This window comes from Gopherus flavomarginatus, chromosome 4, assembly GCF_025201925.1.
Source record: "Gopherus flavomarginatus isolate rGopFla2 chromosome 4, rGopFla2.mat.asm, whole genome shotgun sequence".
Classification (NCBI taxonomy): domain Eukaryota; kingdom Metazoa; phylum Chordata; order Testudines; family Testudinidae; genus Gopherus; species Gopherus flavomarginatus.
In genome coordinates, this window is record NC_066620.1 from 143,239,321 (window position 1) to 143,263,954 (window position 24,634).

Below are 24,634 nucleotides of genomic sequence, written 5' to 3' on the forward strand. Positions count from 1 at the left end.
TGGAGATCCTGTCTTCTCTAAACACTATAAGAGCAAGAAGTACTCTTTGTCACCAAACAAAGAGCCCTATATTGCACAACAATTCTGACATGCCTTTGTGTGGGAAAAAAAATCAAAGCTTCTCTCTCAGAAGGTTTGAGGAGGCAGGAGAAATTAATTCAGCATCCTCTTCGGGGTCTGATGACTCTTCAGTGAGGCGCTTTAAAGAAGGAGACATGAGCCACCTAATGAGATCAGCGCCCTAGACTTGACTGAGGATTCTGCTACCACAGAGAAGTGTTTTTTCCTGATGCTCACAAAAAGAAAGGTGTTTTCGCACTATTTCCAATCTAAAGTAAAGGTCCGTGAGAGGGAAGACCCACTCAGGAGGTGATAAATTTCCTCTGCCAAAAAGCATATAATACTCTCCCCTAAGGAGAAGACTGGTCTGAGTGCCTTTCTAAAAATAGACTCCCATATTACTGGGTGAACTACAAAATCATATGTCTTTGAAGAGGTAGCTTTATCTGATCCATCAAACAGGAAAATGGAAGCATCTTTAGGAAGGTATTTGATTCAGGAATGAGAGGCTTCAGCACAATTCTAAATAAATCTTTTGTCACCAGAGTTCTTTTTGTTTGGGTGTCAAGATAGATAGCTCTATCTTTTCATAAAATAATTAAAGAAAAATGAAAAATAACTTAAATCATATTTTTTGGCTACTGATGACCTAGAATCAGTGAAGCTACTTCAACTTTGTCAACATTTTTTGTTAAATTTTTAGCCAGTGAACATGTCACTGAACTTCAGAACAATCGCTTCCATCCCTGTCAGTCAGTAAACGCACACTTTTTGGTATTGTCTTCGTTAGGATGGTTAAATATGTTTAGAAGCAGAATTACTCATTTCCTAAGAATAAGAAAACATACTATCAGCCAAGTGGATTATTCTTGTCTTTTCACCTGGCTGCTCTGAGAATTTGCCTTGTTTCTCTTAAGCTCAAGGAGCGTTCCCTCATCTAATCCTTTAATAATAATAGTTAATGTTGTTAATATTATTATTTCTTCCGCCTGTGGAAAGGAGAAGCTGTAAACAAGTGTATCCTATACTCCCAAGTTATGTGGTGTTCTTCCTGTCCCTCCACTCAGCTAGATGAATGTCTTTTCTCTCCTGTTTCTAGTGTTGAAGCATTCCGGAGACTTGAGAGTAATCTTAGATTGCAGATAACTGCGCTAGTTTTTGGAATAAAGAATTTCAATATGGAATCTCTTAAGTCTTATTAACAGCTGTGCCACAAGAAGCAATCTTCCATGTACATCTAGTGCAGCATCTCATGAGAAGATACAAGACCATAATAAATAAGCTTCAGTAACAACCTGCATGTATTTCACATAAGATGCACTTAAAACATTCTTTCAGTGGTATTTGGGCTATCCTCAGGCAAAAGCTATCTGTCAGACAGGTCCTTAAGCTCCTTGGTTTTTGAGTTTCTGGATTTCTCTCTTCCCTGAGAATGAAATCAAAACATCTGTTCTCCAGAAAAATAACTCTCAATTCCAGAAAACGTCAAGAAGCCTCCCGGTTTGTTTGATCAACCTATTAGTGTGAATTCCAAGGAAGTTTCTGGTTTCTGAGTGCACTCTCCATTATGACACTTTGTGACTGGATAGGGCTATCTTCTTTCCCCCTCTGACTCATCCTTCTTCCTGTCAGTCACCAGTGAAGGGAGGAGGACCCATTGGGATGGACCTACTCTCACAGAAACCTATTGCACAGGTACGGGATTTTTTTTTTCACAGCTACATGTATATATTAATTTCACTAAAAACATTATTCAGCTCACTCATTGGGCAGACATTTGCTGCCTAGTTTATTCACTGTGTTTTTTAATGGGTTTTGGTTACAACATGACCAATGTAAAAAAGCAATCTGTAGCAGGCTTTACACTGCTACAATTTTTCTTACATATGTCTAATGATTTTTCACCTTACTCTGTAAAATAAACCACCACGAGGAAAGAGGCAGCAAGAAAAGAAGCAATAATGAATTATTGCATAGTCTCTTGACACCACCGTCGTGAGCTTCTTTAGGGAGCTAACTTTGTTCTGATACCTGCCACTGAAATGACTTTTAATTTCTTTTTTCTGCTTTTAATTTTTGTGTGGGGGGGTGTGTATATTTTACATCCAAAATTAGAGCTGGTCTAATTTTTCATTGAGAAAAATGGTCGTGTTCAAAAATTAAACATTTTCACCAAAAGTTGTTGACATTGAATTGTCTCATTTTTGTATTAAAAAATAATAATCAAGACATCATTTACCATTTTTTTTGTTTTGGATTTTGGTCAATAATATTTCAATAAGTTTTGTTTAAACTCAATTGAAAAAAAATGAGTGACATTGAAATAAAAACAACTTTGAAATTTCAACATTTTTCAGTTTTCACTATTTGTGACCAACTGTCTGCAAAATTTTAAATATAAAATCATATTTAAAGAATATGCTGTGCCAAAAATAACATAGAGCAGATTTTGGAAGCTGAAAAATATTAAAACTTATCTAGACTATGGACCAGAACACTGCTGCTGTGAATTTGGCTCTACCCCTATATAAACTTGGATTGTATACAATATTTTCTTCATTCTCACATATGCCTCTGCCACTGATATAATTTTAGCAGTCAAATTTACAGCTGGCTTATTGCCAGGGCAAAGTGAAATTGATGTGATCCTGGTCAGTTTCAGTCTGCATCTTCTTGAGTTGGTATAAGATACGGGTACACTTTTATAGAACTGTTATAGAATCAGCATGATCATTTGGGTAGAACAACAGGTAAGGAAAAACACCTTTGCAGCCCTATTTCATCAACCTTAGTGCCCCCATTAGGAGAAAATGACCAGGTCCTTCCCTGTGTAAAGTGCATCACCAGCTAGGATGGTGTCATTTACACTTGCTTGCTGTAGAAGCACTATAGGAAGAAGTGACAGCACAGTCCTTGCTATAATCCTATCCTGAAGGACTGTCTCACAAGGAAACTCAAAATTGTAGGAAAACAGAACTTTGGCCATCCTGCAGCAAATATAAATTCACTATTACAGTAGTGATCGGAGGCCTCTCTCAGAATTGGTTTTCCATTGATGTTCCCTTCTCTCCGCTGTTTGTTTTCACTTGTAAGGACTTGTCCAGATTAGGGGTACCTGCATCAGTGTAATTAAACATTGTAGGTATACGAATAGATAGCCTGCACCAGTGCAAAGCAGAAAGGTGTGATGTACTCACGATAAGTTGCACTGAAGGAAGCATTGCCTTAAACTGGTACAACAACCACCCTACCCAAAAATCCAGTATAGCTGGTGTCTAACTCAAACAAACTTGTTTCATGTCATACCCCAAAACTCTCCTATCAGATCTTTATTCTAAGAGTTACTTTTTCTGTTATGTCATTAATAGGAACAATATTTAACTTCACTTGGTGCCTTTCATACTCCAGTATCACAACGTGCTTTACCAAGCAATGAGATTCCCTAGTTATGCAGGTTTCAGACTGGTAGCCGTGTTTGTCTGCATCAGCAAAAACAACGAGGAGTCCTTGTGGCATCTTAGAGACTAACAAATTTACTTGGGCATAAGCTTTCATGGGCTAAAACCCACTTCATTAGATGCAGTTATGCAGTGAACGTGTGAGCCACAATTACCATTCTGCATGCAATAGCTCACACACAGCTTTAGGTATCAGAAATTGTTGCAGTTAGAAGGGGAATGTTGGACACTTATTTATATTTATGCTTGTTAATATTTTTTACTTTCCACAGGGCTTGTCCTTTATATGCTGTCAGTCCCAAACTCAAGGTGCCTATTTGAACCAACTGCTAGGAAGCGTTATTCAGCAGTATTTTGGGCGCTTTCTCCCTCCTTCACCATCTTCTCCAGGAATTGGACAGCATCCCATGCTGCTGGCATTATGCAATTCTATTACCATCCCACAGACCTTACATCTGCGGAAGACCACTGCGCATGTCATAAAGTAAGGCCTGAAGAAGGACTAAGCCAGTTTGTAGACACCTAGACTTAACTTCCTCCCAAATAATCCATGGGGGGACAATGGTATTATTATTATTGTTTATATTGAAGTGCACACACAGTCTTCAGTCTGTATCTGGGCCCCATGTGCCGTGCGTTGTACAACACATAAGAGACAGTCCCTGCTCCAGAGAGCTTTTAATCTAAATTATGTCAAGATGCAATAGTTAGCTGTAGCAAACATCAGAAGGTGGTTGATGGTGGGGGAGATGAGGATAAGTGTAATGAGAACACAGATTATACAGACCAGCTAAGAGTATAATTTTCAGTGGCATGTCTTTTTTTGTTTGTTTTTGTTAGATGAATAAACAAGAGCTGTATGAATGTCTACAGGATTTACATTTTTAGTGACTTCTGTGTGAAAAGAGCTCTCATGCCAAATACTGTACATTATTATGTTGGTTTATTTCAGTTTTATTTTAAATGAGGTTGAAGTGGGAAAAAGATAAAGCCGTGCAAATATTTTTATTTTTGGTCTATTACTGAATGTGCAGGCTGGAAAACAGCAGGGAGAATAGAGACTCTGAAATGAACCTTGGTTCAGGACTCAGTTGAATAGTTCATCAGAGATCTTGGACCTTGTTAACTGGGAGCAGACACGATAAAGAACAGAAGAGAAGGCAAATGTCTTACACTGGGGCCATTATTTATTCATTTAAAATTTACCCTTCTTAGCCTCTGAGCATATGCACAGCAGCTTGAATTTAACAATTAAAACACCACAAAACTATCTTAAAGAACTCTTCCCCAAACACCAAATAAACGTACTGCCTACTCCCCTCAATCAAATCCTTGAGAAACTTGATACTGTATTGTAACCTCTAATTAATGTGACAGTCTGGCTCACTGATAGGGCACTGGACTGGGAGGCAGAAGATCAGGGTCTACTTAGAGCACTGCTGTTGACTCTTACTGTGGGCAAATCACTTCACCACTCAGTGCCTCAGTTACTTAATAGGTAATGTTGGCATAATATTTCCACCCACCTCTGTAAAGTGCTTTCAGATCTACCAATGAGAAGCACTTTATAAGTGTTTAGTGAAGGTGTGGTGTTATAATCTATTATTTATTATTATAGATAGGTCTACTAGCATTGCCTATTATTAAGGTTGTTTGACACTTCCCATTATAAGACCCTGTTTTCAGTTGCTTATAAGTTTGCCAAATTTTTAACTTTTGGGCTGAAATTTTACATGCTGGGTTTTTTGCCTCAGGTTAAATATATCTGGAAAATTTCAGACAAACGCGAGAACAGGGCTAGGGAAAAATACATTGGCTTGCCCATTTTAAAAAATTCTGGTGACCTTTTCTTTGAGATGCTCTAATGCCTCTATACTTTGAGCCAGGGCTTGAACTTTGGCACTAGGGCGGCTTTTTTGTCAGGAAAAATCCCCCCAAATTTGGCTAAATTATTAGCCATTGGAAAATCAGAGTTCACACATGCTCAGTAGAAACTTGCTAGAGCTTCACAGCTAAATTCCCCAAAGATTCCATCCATCCTGGGGCAGAGCATGACTTTCCTTGTGATTGTTGGTCTGGGCTACTTATGGACACTGGAACTTGGAACAGAGATCCTGTCTCTCTTGTGTTCTCAGTACTTTCCCACTGGCTCAGACAGCATGGAGGAAAAAGCTGGTTTATTCTATAGCAGAGAGGACAAGAGCCAGACGGGAGGCATAGGGAATAGATTGGAACAAGGAGCTTTGCTGCGAGAGAGAGAAAAAGAAGGATGATAGGAGAGGGGAAACTGGAACAATGGGGTCAGGTAGGGAAGACGGGGGTTTACTGGACAAAGAAACTGGGAGGCAGGTAGGAGAGATGGAGACTGGGAGCTGGTGGGTTGAGGAGTTGAGATCAGACCCAGGGAGCGTCTAGGACTGGTTGGGCAAGGAACCAGGGAGAGTGGAGACTGGGAATAGGGGTGGGTGGGAAACAATTTTCCAGGCCTATTAACATTTTTGAGATTTCAAAAATTTTCCTGTTCCAAAACAGAGATCTTTCCATTTTTTAAATTTATTTATTGGCGGAAAAAAACAGAGAGAGACCCCCACCTTCCACCCCAGAATGCTCAATAGCCTGGTGGTTAGGGCACTCACCTGTGATGTGGGAGAACCAAGTGTAAGTCCATGTTCTCAATCAGACAGAGCAATTACTTGAACCTGGGTCTCCTACACTCCTGAGTTCTCTAACCACTGGACTGTTAGTTATTCTGTGGTAGAACACTCTTTCTCTGGTTTTGACCAGAAATTCCATCCTGCACCTAAGAAACAACATTCCCAACAAAAGTTTTGTCAAAACTGATAGGTTCCCGCTAAAAGTTTTGGTTTTAAGGAATCAGCATTTTGTGATTTAACCCATTTCATTGAAAAATTCCTGACCAGCTCTAGCTGAGACGAGAAAGGGAAGAGTTGGAGCAAGGTCGACTAAGGGCTTGCTACATGTAAACCATTTCAGCAGCATTGCTACAGCTGGTTGGCTGTAGCGCTTCAGTGAAGATGAAGGAGTTCTCCCATCAGCGTAGGTAATCCACCTTCCCAGAAGGAGGGTAGGTAGGTAGGTTGCTGGGAGAATTCTTCTGTCAACCTAGTGCTGTCTACACTGGATAGTTAGGCCAGTTTAACTGCATTGTTCAGGTGTGTGGAGCAACATAGTTATACTGACCTAATTTCCTAGTGTAGACGAGGCTTGAGACAAGTTGAGAAGCCTGGGGAGTAAGATTGACTGTGAGCCAACGGGGATGGGAACAGGGGCTGGAAGAATAGTAGTATGTGATTATGTAATTAAACACTGTATCATAATGCATACACCGGGGGAGGGGTAAATTAACGTTGCACAGGCTGACAGATCCAGAGGAGTGTGTACTGTAATGCCTTGTACTCAGTTTCACTGGAAGTTTTTGTAATGTTGCACTTAACTGCATGTCTACACTTGGGGCATGTCTACACTTAACATGCTCCAGCGGTGCAGTGTAGACACTGCCTCCACTGACAGGGGTTCGCCTCTCAGTGCAGGTACTCCACCTCCCCAAGAAGTGGTAGCTAGGTTAAGGGAAGAATTCTAGTGCTGTCTAGACTGGCGGTTATGTTGATATAGCTACGTTTCTCAGATGTGGATTTTTCATATCCCTGAGAGACATGGCTATACCAATGTAAACCAGGCCTTATTCTCCATGGGTAATATTTTTTTTAAGCTAGTGTTAGATATCTGGAAAGTTATTTTGCATGCTCCATAAGTTATTGTATTACCTGATGAGTAAATGCAATGTTATGTTATTGTACTACATATATTTTCTCTTGAGCTCATAAAATCAAAGGGTTGTCTTTATATTTCAATAAACTCATTCCTAATTTCAGACTAACTATGGTTCAGATTCTTGCATCTTCTTGGTGAAAAACGATAACCAAAGTCATCAAGTTGGAACACTTAAAATGTGCTTGATGTCAAAATTCATTCCTGCCCTAGGGTGTCAGTTACCATTTGTCTTTGTGACCAATTTTATATTTGAGCCTGCTGTATTTATTCCGGCTGAGCAGAGGTAGAGGTTGTCTGTCCCTTTACAATATAATGTTTGCAAAGGCGAAGTAGTAGCAACTGTGTTAATATAACTTCAAACCATATTGGCTGTGAATAGTTAAAGTTCTTAGGGTTTTAGTCAACCAGAAAGCATGTAAGAAATAAAATAAGTGACTAAGAATTCTTAAAATATTTTGGAGGCCTATTTTCAAGGTCACGCTGTTCCAGATACTTTGTCCTTGGAAATGTGATAGATGTTTCCTGGAAACAAAGGAAAAAGTCAACGTACAAAATAAGAGTTCTGTATGTTTAAGGAGAACAGACCATTGGAGTGGATATCTCAAATGGGGATCTGAGGAGAAGTTTGCCCAGAGCGTATAAATGCAAAGGGTCAAATATGGTGTGGGTTTGAAAAGAGCTTATGCATTTAAGGATATGTCCTTGGGTATTACTGCTTATAAGTAGCCATTTGCATGTGTATCATTGGGTTTTGCACAATCAAAAGTTGTCCGTTTTTTGTGTGGATTCAACTTTTGTAGACATATTTGAGCATTTGACCATAATTGTGATAACTGCCATTTCTGGGTTAGCACAACCGTAGGTGAGTTGCAAGCCCCTACTTTGTGCTGCTCTGCTGAATTGTGAGTAGGATGACCAGATAGCAAGCGTGAAAAACTGGGATGAGGTGGAGGGTAATAAGCACCTATATAAGACACAGTCCCAAATATCAGGACTGTCCCTTTAAAACTGTGACATCTGGTCTCCCTAATTGTGAATCATTTCTAAGACTAAGACAAAGAGAAGCCAGTAGCTGATCTTACATAATGACAGAAATCTACTAATGGCCCTCCTGGTGATATACAGCAATACTCTATTTAAAGGATGTAATATTTTATATGTTGTACTATTGCTTAATGAAAAAATAAGTTATAGATTGAGCTTTATTTTGTTCCAGGGAAAACTACCTCCAGTTCAAAGGTAACTCCCCTCCTCCTCGCCTGGCCTCAGTTCTGGCTTTCATCCTTCAAGTATTTCAAAGAACAAAGAGCACTGAAGTATGTGACATTGAGTTGCTTCTCCCTGCTGTGTTGAAATGCATGGTGTTAGTTAATGAAACACAAGGTGAGATGCTTGTTAACTTTAAATATGCTTGTACATATGTAATATTTTATACTTACTGAGCACTTTTCATCCAAGTAGGTAGGTTTATTACACTGCAGAGAGTGGTAATGGCACATTCCCAACCAGTACCATTCAATTTGCAATTGCGTTAGCCAGCGTTAGCCCCCGCCACCCCCACTTGAAGCATGAGCTGGCTAAGTTTTGTACTGCCATGACCCTCTGTAGGATGACTTTCTGCCGAGACCAGAAACCCAACATAATCCAGGGTTGAACACAGCTCCAAATTTATAAAAGAAGAAAATCAGCTTTACAAATGAGTATTATCCTAAATAAATTGGGGTGGAAGGAATTATTAATATATTGAGTACTTTTTTTGGGGTGGGGGGGAGGGCAAGGGAGGGAAAGAGAGAGAGTGAGAGAAAGAAGACCATCGTACTGTTGGTGATAGTTGATAGTTCCTGGTCTTAGTTCTGAGCAGGGTAGACTGGCCTGACTGCTTCCTTCTCATTCAGAGTGGGAATGATCTAAAGACTACAAACAAAACCCAAACTGAAATCTATACCTCCATTTCCATGGAGAGAGTACCTCTTTAGGGGACAATGCTTAAAATATACATTTCCCCCTTTTTAAAAAGACAGTGTTTAAAATCTGTGTATTTCAGTCATAACAGTGGGGAGGTAAGAGTTCTATTACAGTGGTTCTCAACCACGGATCCTGGGGGGGCCACAAGCTGGTTTCAGGGGATCTGCCAAACATGGCTGGTGTTAGACTCACTAGGGTTCAAGGCAGAAAGCTGAAGACCTACCATGCAGGACTGAAGCCTGAGGCCCTGGGTTCCAGCACCTGGGGCTGAAGCCTGAGCAACTTAGTTTCGTGGTGCCCCTTGTGGCATGAGCCCCCAGGCAATTTCCGTGCTTCCGACCCCTTAATGCTTTTATATGGAGAAAAACAGTTGTTGTGGGACATGGAGTTTTTACAGCATGTTGGAGGGGCCTCAGAAAGAAAAACCCCTTTTCTATTGAATAAGCCTGTGATTCTTTCTGTTCTTTATAGCCAACTTAACCTGAGAATCATGTGATTTTTTTTTTTTTAACAGTTAAAAAACTCTCTAGTGAGATTCTGCAGTATATGGTAGAAGGCTGCCAAGCAGGGCTGGGAAGAGAACCTGCCACCCTACTGACTTCTGTGTTTAGGTAACCAGAAAATGCGCCAACTGGCAGTGCAGCTATTGCAAAGCATTTGACTGCAAACGTATTTTTTTAAATAACTAATTATCCCTAATCTAAGGCCCTGTTACTTGTTTATGGTACTTAAATTATTGCGTTCTTGGCAGTGGTTTAAAATACTGGTTGGCTAAAAAGTGAAAGAAAAAAAAAAACAAATTTTCCTGTGGATTCCATACTGTTTTGAAAGGCAAACAACAGAGGGATGTATTGCAACCATAATGGGAGAAACTCCTTGGGCAAATGGTGAAGCATGATGTCAGGGGCCAAATTGCCAAAGGGCATATACCTAAATTAAAAGGCACATCTGACCTTTTTTGCTTTTACATTTTTTATTACTGAAATTTCTAATTTGTGACATTCAGATTTTTCACTGTGAAAATTGAGCTTTTTACAAAACTTGATTGTATTGCCCATGATTCCCACTCCCATGTACATACAGTGAACAAACTGCATGAGCCCAGTGCCCAAAGAAATGTTGCAAACATAGACCCTGATCCTGTATTTTATGGTGTGCAGGCCGACAGCTGTGTGGACAGTCCCGTTGAAATCAGTAGGGCTCTGCCCACATGCTACAAAATGCAACTTTTTCAGGGGGCATTTATGTCTGATTTTGCATGCCCCCTCACCTCACCATTTTATTTAAGCCCTGATCCTGCAAGCTCCTCCACGCAAGAAGACGCCTGCTTCAGGGCAGAGTGCCCTGGATGAAGGGGTCAGACCACAGGGAGCAGCTTGCGGGATCTCTGGGCTTTTAAGTTTCACTGGTAAAAATATGTGCATGTACAGGGTGATCCTGTAGCATTAGCCTTTAAAAATGCAGCCCCTAAAGTATTTTGTATAAAATGAAAACTTCCATGCATTCAAGATGGTTCTGCTGATCAGACTCTTTTGGTGGTTGTTCCTTTGCACATTCTCTATATCTAGTTTTGACCTTGCATGAAGTGCCCCTGTTTCTCCTTCAGGCAATTTATCCAGGACTATACCACAGTATATGATCATCAGGTTTACAGCATCCTGGAAGTAGTGGCAGTCTTGGATCAGCCCCTAGTTATCAGTCTGATTCCAACAATCACACAGTCCCTGAAGGATTCAGAGCACAAACAAGGGCTTGGCAGAAACACTGCACAAAGGTACATTTTGTATTATTATTGCTTTTTGTTAGTGAACAACAGAGGTGTATTCTCTTGATGGATGGCAACTTTAGACTGCAGCACAGATTTCATGTAACTGATGTGTAAGTACGTTCAGCCAGAAATTTACTTTTTTTTTTTTTTTTTAAATAAGAACTTTAGCACATACAGATAACTTAGAATTGTGAAATGCTTTCTGGGATGTTTTGACACCAAGCTTACAAAAACACACACAGTAATTTAATGCAGAGCCTGCTGGCTTCCATGTAAATAAATAATGGTTATTGATATTACATTAGCACTTAGGAGCCCACTCATGGACCAGGACCTCTTTATACTACATGCAATACAAACACAACATAGAAAGTCAGTTCCTGCTCCAAAGAGCTTACAGTCGATTTAGTTCCTTAGTTGTGCTATAAATCCCTATTTTTAAGGATTTATACTGCAGTTTTAGTGTAAATATCTGATTCAGCCTTGGCATAAGACATATCCATGGATTAATTTTAAGAGTTTCTGTACACAGTATAAAATAAAAATGAATAAAAGCTGGTGATTTCAGAGCTTTCAAAAAATCCTCTCTGAGTCATTTTAATTTTATATAATATAAACTGAAAATACTAAAATTAAAACAAAAAGATGATACCAAAATATACTTTACTGGTGAAGTTCTGGTTCATTGTAATGTATGATTTCCCAGTGGAGCATGAGAGAAAGGGTCAAGAAATCAGTCTTGTAAAGTGGATACAGTCATGCAGGATACATATATTAAGGAAGATGCTCACTTAGAGGATTCTAAATGAGGAGGAACGATTCCATCTTCTCATGCATAAAAGTATAATTTGTCTCACTTTTATTAGTCAAGAAAATAGAATGCATGCTGTGGTCCTAAGCACTAGTAAGAGATTGGTGTTCAGATATTTTTTTTTCTACCGAAGTAAGAACAACATAATGGGGGAGCAGTACTTTTCTGTAATAAGGTAATGTGTTCCTTTTCATTCCCTTCATACAGAAAGGAGAGGGCTGGAGGTTAAAATTTAAAGGGAGGAAAAATACTGAATATACTTAATGTCAGTAGTTTTTTTAATTGAGTAATATGCACATTGAAATGTGTAACGTTTGTTCCAACATGAGTACAGCGTTTAACCATGTAAAATATTAACTCTCATAGGTCCCAATTATTCTCACATTTATTGGTTTTTATCTAGTTAAGGATCAAATATGTAATTTACTATTGGTGTTTCCTATTCAGCTGGGTACTTAGGCATATGATTGTACCTTACGTCACTAAGGGGTGTGAATAATCCACACCCCTGAGTGCTGTAAGTTATACTGACCTAAGCGCAGGTATGGACAATACTATGTCTGGGGGAGAATCCTGGGAGAGCTTCTCCCGCCAACGTAGCTACCACCTCTCATGGAGGCAGGAGTTTAGCTGATAGGAGAGCATCTCCACCACAAGCGTTACAGTGACACAGCTGCAAGTGCTGTAGTGTAGATGTAGTCTTAGTCTCTAGCCGTGCTTAAAGTTATGTTGTTAATTAAGTTCCTTGCTGAGTGGGGCCAGGGCTACCGAAAGGGTGAAATCCTGGCTCCACTGAAGCCTTTGCAAGTTTTGCCATTGATTTCAGTGAGGTATGAGTTTTACCCACAATGTGTAAAGTTAAGCAAGCGTGTTACTCTTTGCAGGATTGGGGCTATAAATATTATATTCATTTTGTATTTTATACAGTCATACAAACTCCAACTCCAACTCATAAAATATGTATATTGTCTAAGCATTTTTTTCAGTCATTGTCCATGCTACATGTTTTATTTTCAGCAGAGAGTACAAATGAAAGGAGTTAAATATAAAATAAAATATGCCATGCTTTTTATTGAGTCTCTCTCCTTTTAAAGCCCCTCTTGCCCTCCACAAAAAAATAGTAGCTTCTATTTTAAATAAGTACATGCTGTGTTGGACTGCTGCTATTCCACTATTCATAGAAGGATTTTCAGATTTCCTGAGTTCTTCCTTTTGATCATGTAGTCTGTAGACACTTTTATATAACATTTTTTATATTGTCAATAAAGCAAAGCTCATCCATTTGCTAACAGAGTGTAAAAAGACAGTTTGTTTGAACTTCCTCAAGACTATACTAGGGGATTACCAAACTGTCAAGTTTTCTTTAGTAATAACCTCATAATACATACTCTAAGATCTGGTGTTATGTTCTCCACAATGTTTTCTCTATAAATGCGTTAAAAACTTTATAAATACAAGTTTATTAATAAAGTGCTTCCCTGTCCACCCAAGGTGGTTCATGAATAAGTTTATGATTTTGTCATGGATATTTTTAGTAAAAGTCAGGGACATGTCACAGGTAAGAAACAAAAAATCATGGAAGCTGTGACCTGTACCTGACAAAATGGGAAGGGAAGAGGGTCCAGCAACCTTCCCCTTCCCCCGCCTGCAGCAGCTGTGAGCTGCAGGGTCTCCCTGCCAGCGATGGTGGCTGGGGAGCTGTGTGGGGGCCCCTTCCAGAGGCCGCTGAGCAACTCTAGTATGCCTCTGCCCGGGGTGGGGGGGGAGGGAGGTAGACACCGGCTGCTCACGGGGAGGTCAGGGGTCCCTACCAGTGCCAGCGGCAGTCTACGGAAGCTGGGCTGCTGCAGGAGTCCCCTGCTGCTGGCTTCAGCAGATGTTTGTGAGCATGCTCAGTGCACTCTAAGTAGCACATTCAGTCAGATAGCAGTTTTTTACACTACAGGGTGGCTGGTCAGCTGAGAGGGCCCCCAATGTCACGGAGGTCACTGGAAGTCACGGATTCCGTGACTTCCATAACATAATCATAGCCTTATCCATGAAAATACAGTCATCCTAGTAAAAAGCTTTCTTTCTCAGATCTAGATCCTCTAAGCCAGGGGTTGGCAACCTCTGGCACGCAGCTCGCCAGGGTAAGCACCCTGGTGGGCCAGGCCAGTTTGTTTACCTGCCATGTCGGCAGGTTCGGCTTATCGTGGCTCCCACTGGCCTGAAGCAGTGAACCACGCCAGTGGGAGCTGTGATCGGCTGAACCTGTGGATGAGGCAGGGAAACAAACTGGCCTGGCCCGCCAGGGTGCTTACCCTGGCGAGCCGTGTGCCAGAGGTTGCCAACCCCTGCTCTAAGCATAAATATCTGTGTATATAATTTTGCATTATTCTATGTATGCTTACTATATTTGTTCAGATCCCATGTAAATCAGAACCAATGCCAAGAAATTCCACTGGTAATGACACTATCAAATGTTTAACATGAAAATCACAGCAGATACATGCAACCTATTTGTAGAATTGAAATGCTTGAGAAGGATATTTTGTGAAGAAAAATACAGAAATATTTCATATCTGTTCTTTACATAAATGTCTTAGGGGATAATAAACTAATGACATGGTGATATTTTTAACCTTCTTTCTAAGCTCATTGTAGCGGCCTGTCATAGTGTGCTGTTTTGGAACTACCACCACTCCATGAGCTACATAGAAAATATCGTAAACAAAAATTAAATATGTGGTAACATAGTGAGCTCTGTACATGATTCTGGTTTTGAGCCTCAGCTAGACAAGTAAATACACAATTTAAAATAAAGACGTGTCTAGCTTAGGAGGAAAGTTTACTTAGAGCTTGAAGATATTCCATTTACTATGTGCCAAACTAACTAAAGGAGTATTTCTTCACACAACGCACAGTTAACCTGTGGAACTCTTTGCCAGAGGATGTTGTGAAGGCCATGACTATAACAGGGTTCAAAAAAGAACTGGATAAATTCATGGAGGATAGGTCCATTCATGGCTATTAGCCAGGATCGACAGGGATGGTGTCCGTAGCCTCTTTTTGCCAGAAGCTGGGAATGGGCGACAGGGGATGGATCACTTGATGATTACCTGTTCTGTTCATTCCCTCTGAGGCACCTGGCATTGGCCGCTGTCGGAAGACAGGATACTGGGCTGGATGGACCATTGGTCTGGCCCAGTATGGTGGTTCTTATGTTCTTAGGTGCCCTTTGATCCTTGTTTGCTCCTCAGCCAAACTTCGCTAAAAATTCATGGTAAACAAAGCAATTGCAGAGTGAGGCAGGAAAAAGTTCTGGTTTTACCTCACTTTACATGAAAAGCTTGCATGAAAGCTATGTATTTTTTTACTCTTCAGTCCTATGAAATTGTTTAACATATATATTATATGCTTTTGTTTTTAACAGAGAAGCCTACAAAAGACTGTTATCTCGCCTTACAGCAACTGGTCAAAATGAGATACTAAAACTGGAAAATGAGACAAGTTAACAATGTATTGGTGATTAATTCTCTCCCCCTAAAATGTTTGCACACTGTTACTGCCTGTACTGTTATTGTAATGCACTATCAAAGTTGTTTATCTTTACAAATAGAATCTATTTAATGCTTTTTAAAAGTTTAGCTGTTTTTCCAATAGCACTGGTAGCGTTTTGACTATTGCCAGAAATATGAAGAGTATTCAAATATTTTGTCTTTCAGTTGATGACTGAAAGATACTGCAAATTCATTAAATTTTAGAAACATCCATCTAAAATTCACAAGATACAAGACAGTGTGTGGGATTTTCAATAGAGCCTAAGTGCCTCAGCACAGGTCCCACTGACATTGTGTGTTTTGAACAAAATTTTAATTTCTAAATTTTTAATGGGAAAGTGTTTTGTAGATCAGAAGTAAGTGTGATGTGTAGAACTCTGGGGGTCAGGCAGCAGGCTTTCATAGTGAGCACACAAAGGCACCTCATGTCAGTATTCTGAGCTCGGTGAAAGCTGGGTCAGGGTGAGGCTATCTTACGTTAATAGAAAGGCTTGTGTATGTGTTGCACAGAATAGAGAAGAGGTGTTTTAACCTTGCTCTTGTATTGAAACCTTTCGGGTCTTTCAGATTCCTCATCTCTGTTGTCCTGGGGGGAGGGAGGAAGCAAGCAAGTCTCAGGTTCCTGAGATCTCCCATTCTGACTGAAGTGGTAATTTCCTATTCTTCCTCTTATCCTGGATTTAAAATGAACTAAATTAAAAATCTAGTTAAAGCCACAAAATTTGATGTGAATTTCATTAGATAGTTTAACTTAGACAAAGGATAAAGGGAGAGAGCGAGAAGGCTGATGCACTTAGAAGAACGGATTTCAAAATCTGTAGTTAGTTCGGACTGTGTTTAACGCTGGGTGAGTCTGGCTAGATGAATTTCTCAAACATCTCACTGTGTCCTTGATAATCTCTTGATCCTTCCTCCAGACCATCCCAACTTTTCTCTGAATAGAATTAAAGTTAAGGAACCTTTATTTCAGATTCTGTAGAATTCACATCTTTCACTGGACTCATTAACACGAATTCCTAAGAGTTATTCCTGTGGCGTGGGAAGTGGTGTGTGTGTACCTTCTGACACCACCACTGAAGTGGTTATCTACCTTTAAAGTTATTCAGCCTTAACTTTACAGAGTTAATGGGGGAGGAGAAGAGACTATTTTTGTGTGTAACTACAGCAGCTTGTTCAGAGCAGCATCTGTTTTGTTACAGTGCTCCTATCAAGTAGAAACAGATAATCTTTTCCCTAAATCAGCTATTGTTACGTCAGATAATGTAGTAACTAAAAGCCTCTTTAGGCTACTTAATAGTGCAGAACATGGAGGTTCTTTTCATTATGAAAGTGACTTATTGAACTTGTGCTGTAAGCTTCTGCACCTGGAAGGAGTCTTATTCATCTCAAGAGGCCTGTGCTTCTAAAAAGCTTTTTTTTTTCCCTTTAAGAAAACTCTCCAAATGAGATTAATAGAGATGCCTTCGAAATCTGAGTTTTATCACACAGTAGGTAGCAGAACAGATGTCTGACTGTAGTATTACCTCCTGAAAATAAATCCTTTGACTTTTAAAGAATAGGTAGAGCAGGTATTGTAACAAATTATTTAATGGTGTGTTCAGTGCGGTTTTTTTAAAGGTAGAGTGGATACTATCTGTAAAGTTTCTAAAAAAGCAACGATGCTTTATAAAAATGTGACGTAGCTCTTGGTGCATGAGACGCTAGTTTGGAAATTATTGTTCTTCTCTGTCAAAGTTAATGCAAACAGAAATAAAGCATTTTGCATGATCTCACTTAAACTATACCAGATTGCCTGCTTGACAGTAGTTAATTATTTGGTGTGGAGAGGGACAGATTGACTGATAGTCTTGATAATAAAGAGAGCAAGGCTTTTGCAGAGTATTATGGGGTAGGGTGGCTTGTCTAGTATACCTCAAAACACCCCACCCAAATATTTCACTAGCAAAAAGGCTGCTGAATTAAAATACATTGAAGGAAAATTAAAGTAAGTCTAAAACCAGCCGTCTATTGTGTATGTCTGTTTAAGTTATAGGTGTAAAGACCCTTTAAGGTACTGAATATTGCATGAGTGTATACAAAATACACCGCTACCTCGATATAATGCCACCCGCTATAACATGAATTCGGATATAATGTGGTAAAACAGTGCTCCGGGGGGTGGGGCTGCACGCTCCAGTGGATCAAAGCAAGTTCAGTATAACACAGTTCTACTTATAACACAGTAAGATTTTTTGGCTCCCAAGGACAGTGTTATACCGAGGTAGAGGTGTATATTTAACCCTTTTACACTTCTTTTAACAACACATTTGAACACTTTAAAAGCAAAAGTTCTTCCTTTTAAACATCAGTTTTCAGTTTAAATATTTTTAAATAAACCCTTCATTATAAGCTACTACAGCCACAGCATGGGAGCACTGTGCACCTGCAGAAGGCACAAAACCTGCTGATCAGTTGTACGGGGGGTGGGGAGGCCATTTGCAGAGAAGACCCCAGACAAGGTAGAGATCCTTTTCTGTTCCCTGGAGAAGATCTCAAGAGAGTCTCTGTGGCTAGCTGCAGAGCAAGAGGGATTTTGGTTGGGCCTGGATCTTCCCAACTGATTTGTACATTTGTGGATCAGCTGAGCCAAAACCCCATGCAAGGAGAGCAATGGGCCACATTTGTATCTCCTCCCCGTTTATAGTAGCAGGTGTTTTACCCAGCTCTTCAGGCATCCTGCCTGCAAGGGACTGTAGATTCTGTTCAGCCTGCACTATTTTGAAATGGAGTACTAAGTCCTTTTATGCCAGCTTTGCTCCATTCTTGCGATTTGGCCCTTTGCAGGTTTCCTCTGGGGGAGCCTCATTTGTATAGTAATAGAGCAGTGCTGCTCCAAAAAACACAATAGCAGAAATGGTCTCCATGTTTTGTAGTACATTGTTAGAGCAATATTGCGCTTAGGCGTTTTATAGCTTTTGTGACTTATTTCCATAATCAAGAAGAAAACCCAGAGAGTAAGACTGTAGCTAGGATTGCTAATGGACTTCAACAAGACTTACGGGTGTATGCTTTGTCCAGCTCATTTGATGAATATGTGAGCCGGTGACTTTCTAAGACATTTATGACATTATTCACCAGCAATGATTGTAATCACATCATTGCAATATTCAATGGTATTTTGATCAAATATTAAATTTCTGGTAAAGTTTTCAAAACTTCTACAGCGGCTCATTAAATGTCATTTCCCTCCCCCACCCTCATAAAAAAAAATTAGGAGTTCTGCTGTCAGTGTAACAAAAGCCTCATTTATACATCTTTCTTCTACTCTGATATCTGCTTCAGTACTGTTACTGTGTGTGTATATGAGGCAGGCTTTCCTCACTGGGACACACAGCACTGAGAACTGGATACAAATAAAATACCTTTTTAATATATTTCCTCTATTACTGAATTCAGGATTCTGATCTCTGATCCATCACACTTTGGTATAGAACAACTGTCCAATATGCCATGCCAAACTGCAGATTCCTTTTTTTTCTTTTTTAACCCTAAAATGAGTATCTAAAAGAATAAGAAAAGGAAAAAGCATTGTTAAAAATTCACACTATCTTCCATTATTCCCATGGAAATGTCCATCTATTTTGTAAGAATTTCACATTTTTGTATTGTTAGTGGAAAGCAAGAACAAGATATATTAAATTATGCCTCGCTTCCATTTTCACTGACAAAAAATGAAGTGAGGGGGCATTTCCTAGATGAAATAACTCATAAGACAGCAAATTTTACCCTTTTATGATGGAATAAGGCAGTGCACACATGCAAAGAATAAAGATCTGTACAGTATTTGGTATAATTATACAGAACATGAGCTTCCAGTAACATACACTACTTACATTGTCATTTATGAAAACTTTCATAACTCTCCATTTAAATGGAATTGCCATATTTCCCTCAAGAAATGGATAATAGGCATTACTGCAGTCATCTTTTTCCCTCTTCTGTAGCTTCTGAAAATTAGATATGTTGGGAAGTTTTTTAGGAACTACATTTAATCATAATTTATCTTAATTATTTTTAGCAGCTATTGTATTTAAAATGTGATGTAATCAGCCATTCTGTTAGAAATGGTTACAAAAATACACTGAAGATAAAAACCCAGTGTGGTGTCGGCATGTCATAGCGGAGTTAGATTGTTTTAGAATACACAGAAGTGAGTTTTGTCTCAAAAAACTTCTTTGAGCTACTTATAAAACAAAACCTTTTGAAGGTGGTGGTCTGCCACTACACAAATGAAAAGCAGCTGTTAACTAAAAGACCCTAATTCTGTATCTTGATCTATATGGTCTTGTTACAGGTACAGGAATTTGCCCACATCAAAGGGGTTACAGGATTGGGGCCAAAATTCACTAAGTTTTCTAGACCAACTTGTTAAGTCCTACAGTGTAGTTCCTGGAAGAGCTTGCCTCTTACATCGGAGCAGGACATCACTGTATAAAGTAAAGTGTCAGAGGGGTAGCCGTGTTAGTCTGGATCTGTAAAAGCAGCAAAGAATCCTGTGGCACCTTATAGACTAACAGAGGTTTTGGAGCATGAGCTTTCGTAGGTGAATACCTACTTCGTCAGATGCATGTCAGATGTATTCACCTACGAAAGCTCATGCTCCAAAACCTCTGTTAGTCTATAAGGTGCCACAGGATTCTTTGCTGCTTTTTACTGTATAAGTAAGTTATCCTAGTACCAACTGAATACCCCATATTTATCAGTTTTAAATTGATTTCCTTCATATCTGTTTAGGTAAAAAGGTTAATATAAAATTATCATCTTAGCCCATGTGATGAGTTTTGCAAGCAACATCAAAACCTGGCACAGCTAGTTCTGTACATTAGACATCCATACAGGCTTATATTTCACAGTTGATATTATTTATACACTTAGGTCTTAAAGGTACATATTTATTTTATCAGAAAATGGTTAAATTGGAAGGGCAAATATGCAGTACATTAAAAAAATACAAGCAACTTAAATTCACTAAGGAATTATGGGAGAGAGGTGGACATGAAGAAAAACTGAGATGATGCAACTTCTATTTCGTATAGGCAGTGTGATGTTGCTAAATAATGCCTTAAACAAGCAGTGCTCCTGCAGAAGGTATCCTGATTTCTTTATATATTATTTTTTTTGAGTTCTGGCATTATAGAAAAGCCAGCATCTTTGCATTACAACAAGATAATCTTTACTGAAAATACTATTGAATACTGACATTCCTTTTCTTTCAAAAATTATTTTGAAAAAAATCTAAGTAATTTTCCCAGAAACAAAATATTATCCCCTTACATAATCTACATTCTTAAACTGCCTGCCAAGTCCTCCTTCCCTGCAAACTCTTGACTGCAGAGGAAGTATTTTAACCTTGCCCTCTTAATTTATTCTACATTCTAATTTTCAGTAAACAGATGCCGCCTTTTTCGCATTTGTTCCACATTCTGCCTATGGTGTTTCTGCTTGTGTGCACATTCAATTATCTATTTCTTCCTGATTCTGCAACTGATGTACTAAATTTCTATGTTAGTAGGGGAAAAAAAGAACTCTAGGCAAACTTCAAGGCAAAACAGCACAAACTTTTGTAATTCTATCTCAGGTCCAGGTACTCTACCTGAAAGCTAATAAACCATGAATATACAGCATACAATAGATATACTGGGATTAAAAAAAAATACATATTTTACAATATTTTCTTCATACTGACAACTGGGCCATAACATCTCAATATTCCTTTGGTCAGTGCTTGGATGTGAAATGCTCAAGGGAAAATGAAGATGCTGTAGAAAGTAAAGTTGATGTTATCTGTGTTCTTTCGTCTATGTCAAACCAGTGTCTTAGCACTATACTCGGGAATCAGATAAGCCACACAAGATGGCTGCATTTCAGTGGCTGGTGATGTGCCTATATGTACAACTGATAAAACACCTCCATATCCTTTGGGACTAAATGTCTTCTATAAAAGGTAAATATTACTCTCTATGGGTGTGACCTAAAAAGTAGAGCACAGGAGAGAGATATAAGTATTAGACGATTCATTACAGCTCAAGATCTTGTGGCTCAAAGATCTGTTTCCAGATGCTAGCAGATTTAGTCAATAAAAATAAGAAAAAGAGCAGTACCCACGTGGCCTCTATCCCAACAATTTATAGACCCACTGAATTATTCAGTCTTACCGCTATTTCCCCTTATTACGATGGTGAAGAGGCTTGAATGAGTTATTGCTTGAGATCTTGTCCATTACTCCACACTTTTCTCCAGTTGGAAGCCCAAGCAAATTATGTTACCATCAGCTTTATCACAGTTTTCTTCTCACTCCTAGAGTAGACTGGCCATGTGGAAAACATTCTTTTCCTTTTCTGGTCAAAAAGTAAAGTGACAACTTAAGACTCTGTCAAAAAATAGCAATTGGACAGATCTTCTATTCGACCACAGTGTCAAAGCTGGTTACTTGGCAGGAACAGATGCTGGGTTTGATTCACTCCAAGATTTGCACTGGCAGAAGATTTGATAAATTTCACACCACTGAAATCTCTGTGGAGACTGGGCCTATGGAAGGCACCCACCAACACAAAGGATCCTGCAGCCCATCCAGCCTCAGAAATGGGCGGCACTAGTTGGGGACACGTGCTGATTCAATTGCATCCACTGCACAGCCTCTGCCAGCAGGACTCCTACAGAACCCCAGCTGCTAGTCAAAGCTGCCTTCTCCAAACCTTCACTTGCTCACCCCCAATCTGCCTGGAAGCACAGTATACCCCGCTGGCACCAGGGAGAGTCTTTTTGCATAATCTCTCACCTGGTAAAAGATAAATGGCACTCCCTAACTTTAGGCACCGAAAAGTAGAATTCCTCCTTCCCCTTGGAATCGGGTATAAGTCTATATGTTCTATAACTGAAGGGGCAAATAGCACAGCATGCAGAAGGTAAGTGGTCAACATGAAAGATGTCTGTGATCGCTGGAGTCTGATGATTAGAAGCCAGAGCAGAATCCTGACACTAATTGCAGCATGGGCTATGTCCTCAGGCTCTGGAACCATACAACTAATTTAATGCAGTTGCACAGCTGTTTAAAACTTCTATTCACCAGGATAGACAATTGATGAGGACACAGAACAGTAAAAGTGTTGAAAGATCAAAGCAAATGTGATAACTTTTTCTTGCCATATACTCTACTGCCTGTTGGTCCTTGAGCTGTACGGCACATGCCGCTCTGCATAAGGAAACTAATGCCACTCCAAGTTCCTGAAACTTTCTACACAGGCTGCTGCCAGGGATAAATGGCCAGTTAAATAAATGGTAATCCTCTGTCCTTCCGAAAGAAACCATTTAACTATAACTTCACAGCTATGGCTAGCTGGCCATATGGGGGACTGGTGAGTGGACTCGGGTTTACAAAAATTAAAATACCAAAACAAGAAAACTTGATGTGTAAATGCAGAAACTATCCTGGGAACTTCTGTCTGAGTGCTTTACAAACTTCAATAAGTTCTCCCAACACCAGTGAAATGGGTAGTATTATATACACCTTTTCCAGCTTAGAGGTTGATGACTCACTCATATGCAGAACTGATACAAGAAGCTGGGGGCCCTGACTCTCAGATCCTTCCTCTGATCACTCAGGCCACACTCCCTAGACAATAAAACACTTGAGGCTGCTGGAAAATACAAATAACTTGGTCCTGGGCATCCCAAATACAAAGCAAGGCCTAGACCTTATAGATTACTTTCTAAAGTCGAGGTAAGTTTTCAAGAATTACTGTTCTGTATTGAGAAACTAAGAAATGCCTCTGGATGCTGGTGTGTAGGAGAGCAGAGAAAATCAAAATAAAAAATTCAGTGACCGTTCAGACCCATGAGCCATGCAGTTCTGCATACAATTGGGGGGGGGGGCCGGGGGGAAGCAATACCTTGATCTAAACTTCTTCACAGCTGAGTCTTCGTGGAAAGAAAGTATTGTCAGTGCTCAGATAATCATTCCAGGTGACAAATATGCAGTTAGATCTCTTCTACCCTGTCTATCTTTAAGTTGTCTAGGACAATTGACAAAACAATTTTTTATATAAAATCTATGCTAACAGATTGAAAAGGTAAAGTTTCCTAAGGCCAACTCCAAGAAGAAGAATCAGATGGTATAAGTGGAACTTCCTTTTATCACTAACAGTAGCCCTGAAAAGAGTTACCATCTGTATGATCAAATTTATTTGACATAGCCCACGTCCAGACTACAGCCTAAAATCGATGTGCTTAAAATCGATTTTATAAAGCAGGTTTTATAAAATCGATTTTGTGCATCCACACTAGAGGTATTTACATCGATGTTGAGCGTCCATTTTCCCTGGCGTCCATCTTTTGCTTGAGCGTTGCACTCTGGGTACCTATCCCACAGTTCCTGCACGGGTCCCTGCCCTTTGGAATTATGGGTTACTAGCCCAGTGCATGATGGGATCAAAGTCTCCGTCCTGGGTGGTTCTGGGTACAGCTTCCCCCCCCCCTCCTGTAAACGGCACACAGTCAGTTCGCGCTGTTTTTACTGGCTGCAGTGAGGGAAACGCTATTTTGCAGCAAGCATGGATCCAGGTCTGCTCTTGTCCTTGATCGCGAATACTGTAAATAATTCACGCATTCTCGTTCTATCACTGCTGACCCATGATGCAGAAATGCAAGAGAGAATGCTTGAATGCGGGGACGACAGCGATGACGAACTGGAGAACGAGTTTTCTGACACCCCAGGCCCCTGCACGTTGGAGCTCCTGACGGTTATGGGTGAGGTTCTACCCGTTCCGCGCCGCTTTTGGGCACGGGAAACAAGCACTGACTGGTGGGACCGCATAGTCCTGCAGGTGTGGGATGATTCGCAGTGGCTGCGGAAGTTTCGCATGCGTAAGAGCACTTTCTTTGAACTTTCTGACTCGCTTTCTCCTGTCCTGAAGCGGCATAATACCAGGATGAGACCAGCCCTCACAGTGGAAAAGCGAGTGGCAATAGCCATATGGAAGCTTGCAACGCCAGACAGCTACCGGTCAGTCGGTAATCAATTTGGAGTGGGCAAATCTACTGTGGGGGCTGCTGTGCTGGAAGTATCCAAAGCAATCATTAAGCTGCTGCTTCGAAAGGTTGTGACTCTGGGAAACGTGCAGGCCATTGTGGATGGCTTTGCTGCAATGGGATTCCCTAACTGTGGGGGGGCCATAGATGGAACCCATATCCCTATTTTGGC

At 40.0% G+C, this 24,634-nt stretch overlaps 2 protein-coding genes across 2 annotated transcripts in view; one reads left to right on the forward strand and one right to left on the reverse strand.

The window, feature by feature from the left end:
- The window catches only part of MMS22L (MMS22 like, DNA repair protein), a 158,136-nt gene extending 142,287 nt beyond the window's left edge, over nt 1-15,849 (forward strand). Inside the window, exons 21-25 of the mRNA XM_050949231.1 lie at nt 3,791-4,002; nt 8,527-8,693; nt 9,790-9,886; nt 10,882-11,049; nt 15,270-15,849. Coding sequence (XP_050805188.1) covers nt 3,791-4,002; nt 8,527-8,693; nt 9,790-9,886; nt 10,882-11,049; nt 15,270-15,351 — 726 coding nt within the window. The 3' untranslated portion in view covers nt 15,352-15,849. The remainder of the gene's footprint in view (nt 1-3,790; nt 4,003-8,526; nt 8,694-9,789; nt 9,887-10,881; nt 11,050-15,269) is intronic.
- Nucleotides 15,850-19,151: 3,302 nt separating this feature from the next.
- The window catches only part of KLHL32 (kelch like family member 32), a 223,092-nt gene continuing 217,609 nt past the window's right edge, over nt 19,152-24,634 (reverse strand). Inside the window, exon 10 of the mRNA XM_050949281.1 lies at nt 19,152-19,382. Coding sequence (XP_050805238.1) covers nt 19,158-19,382 — 225 coding nt within the window. The 3' untranslated portion in view covers nt 19,152-19,157. The remainder of the gene's footprint in view (nt 19,383-24,634) is intronic.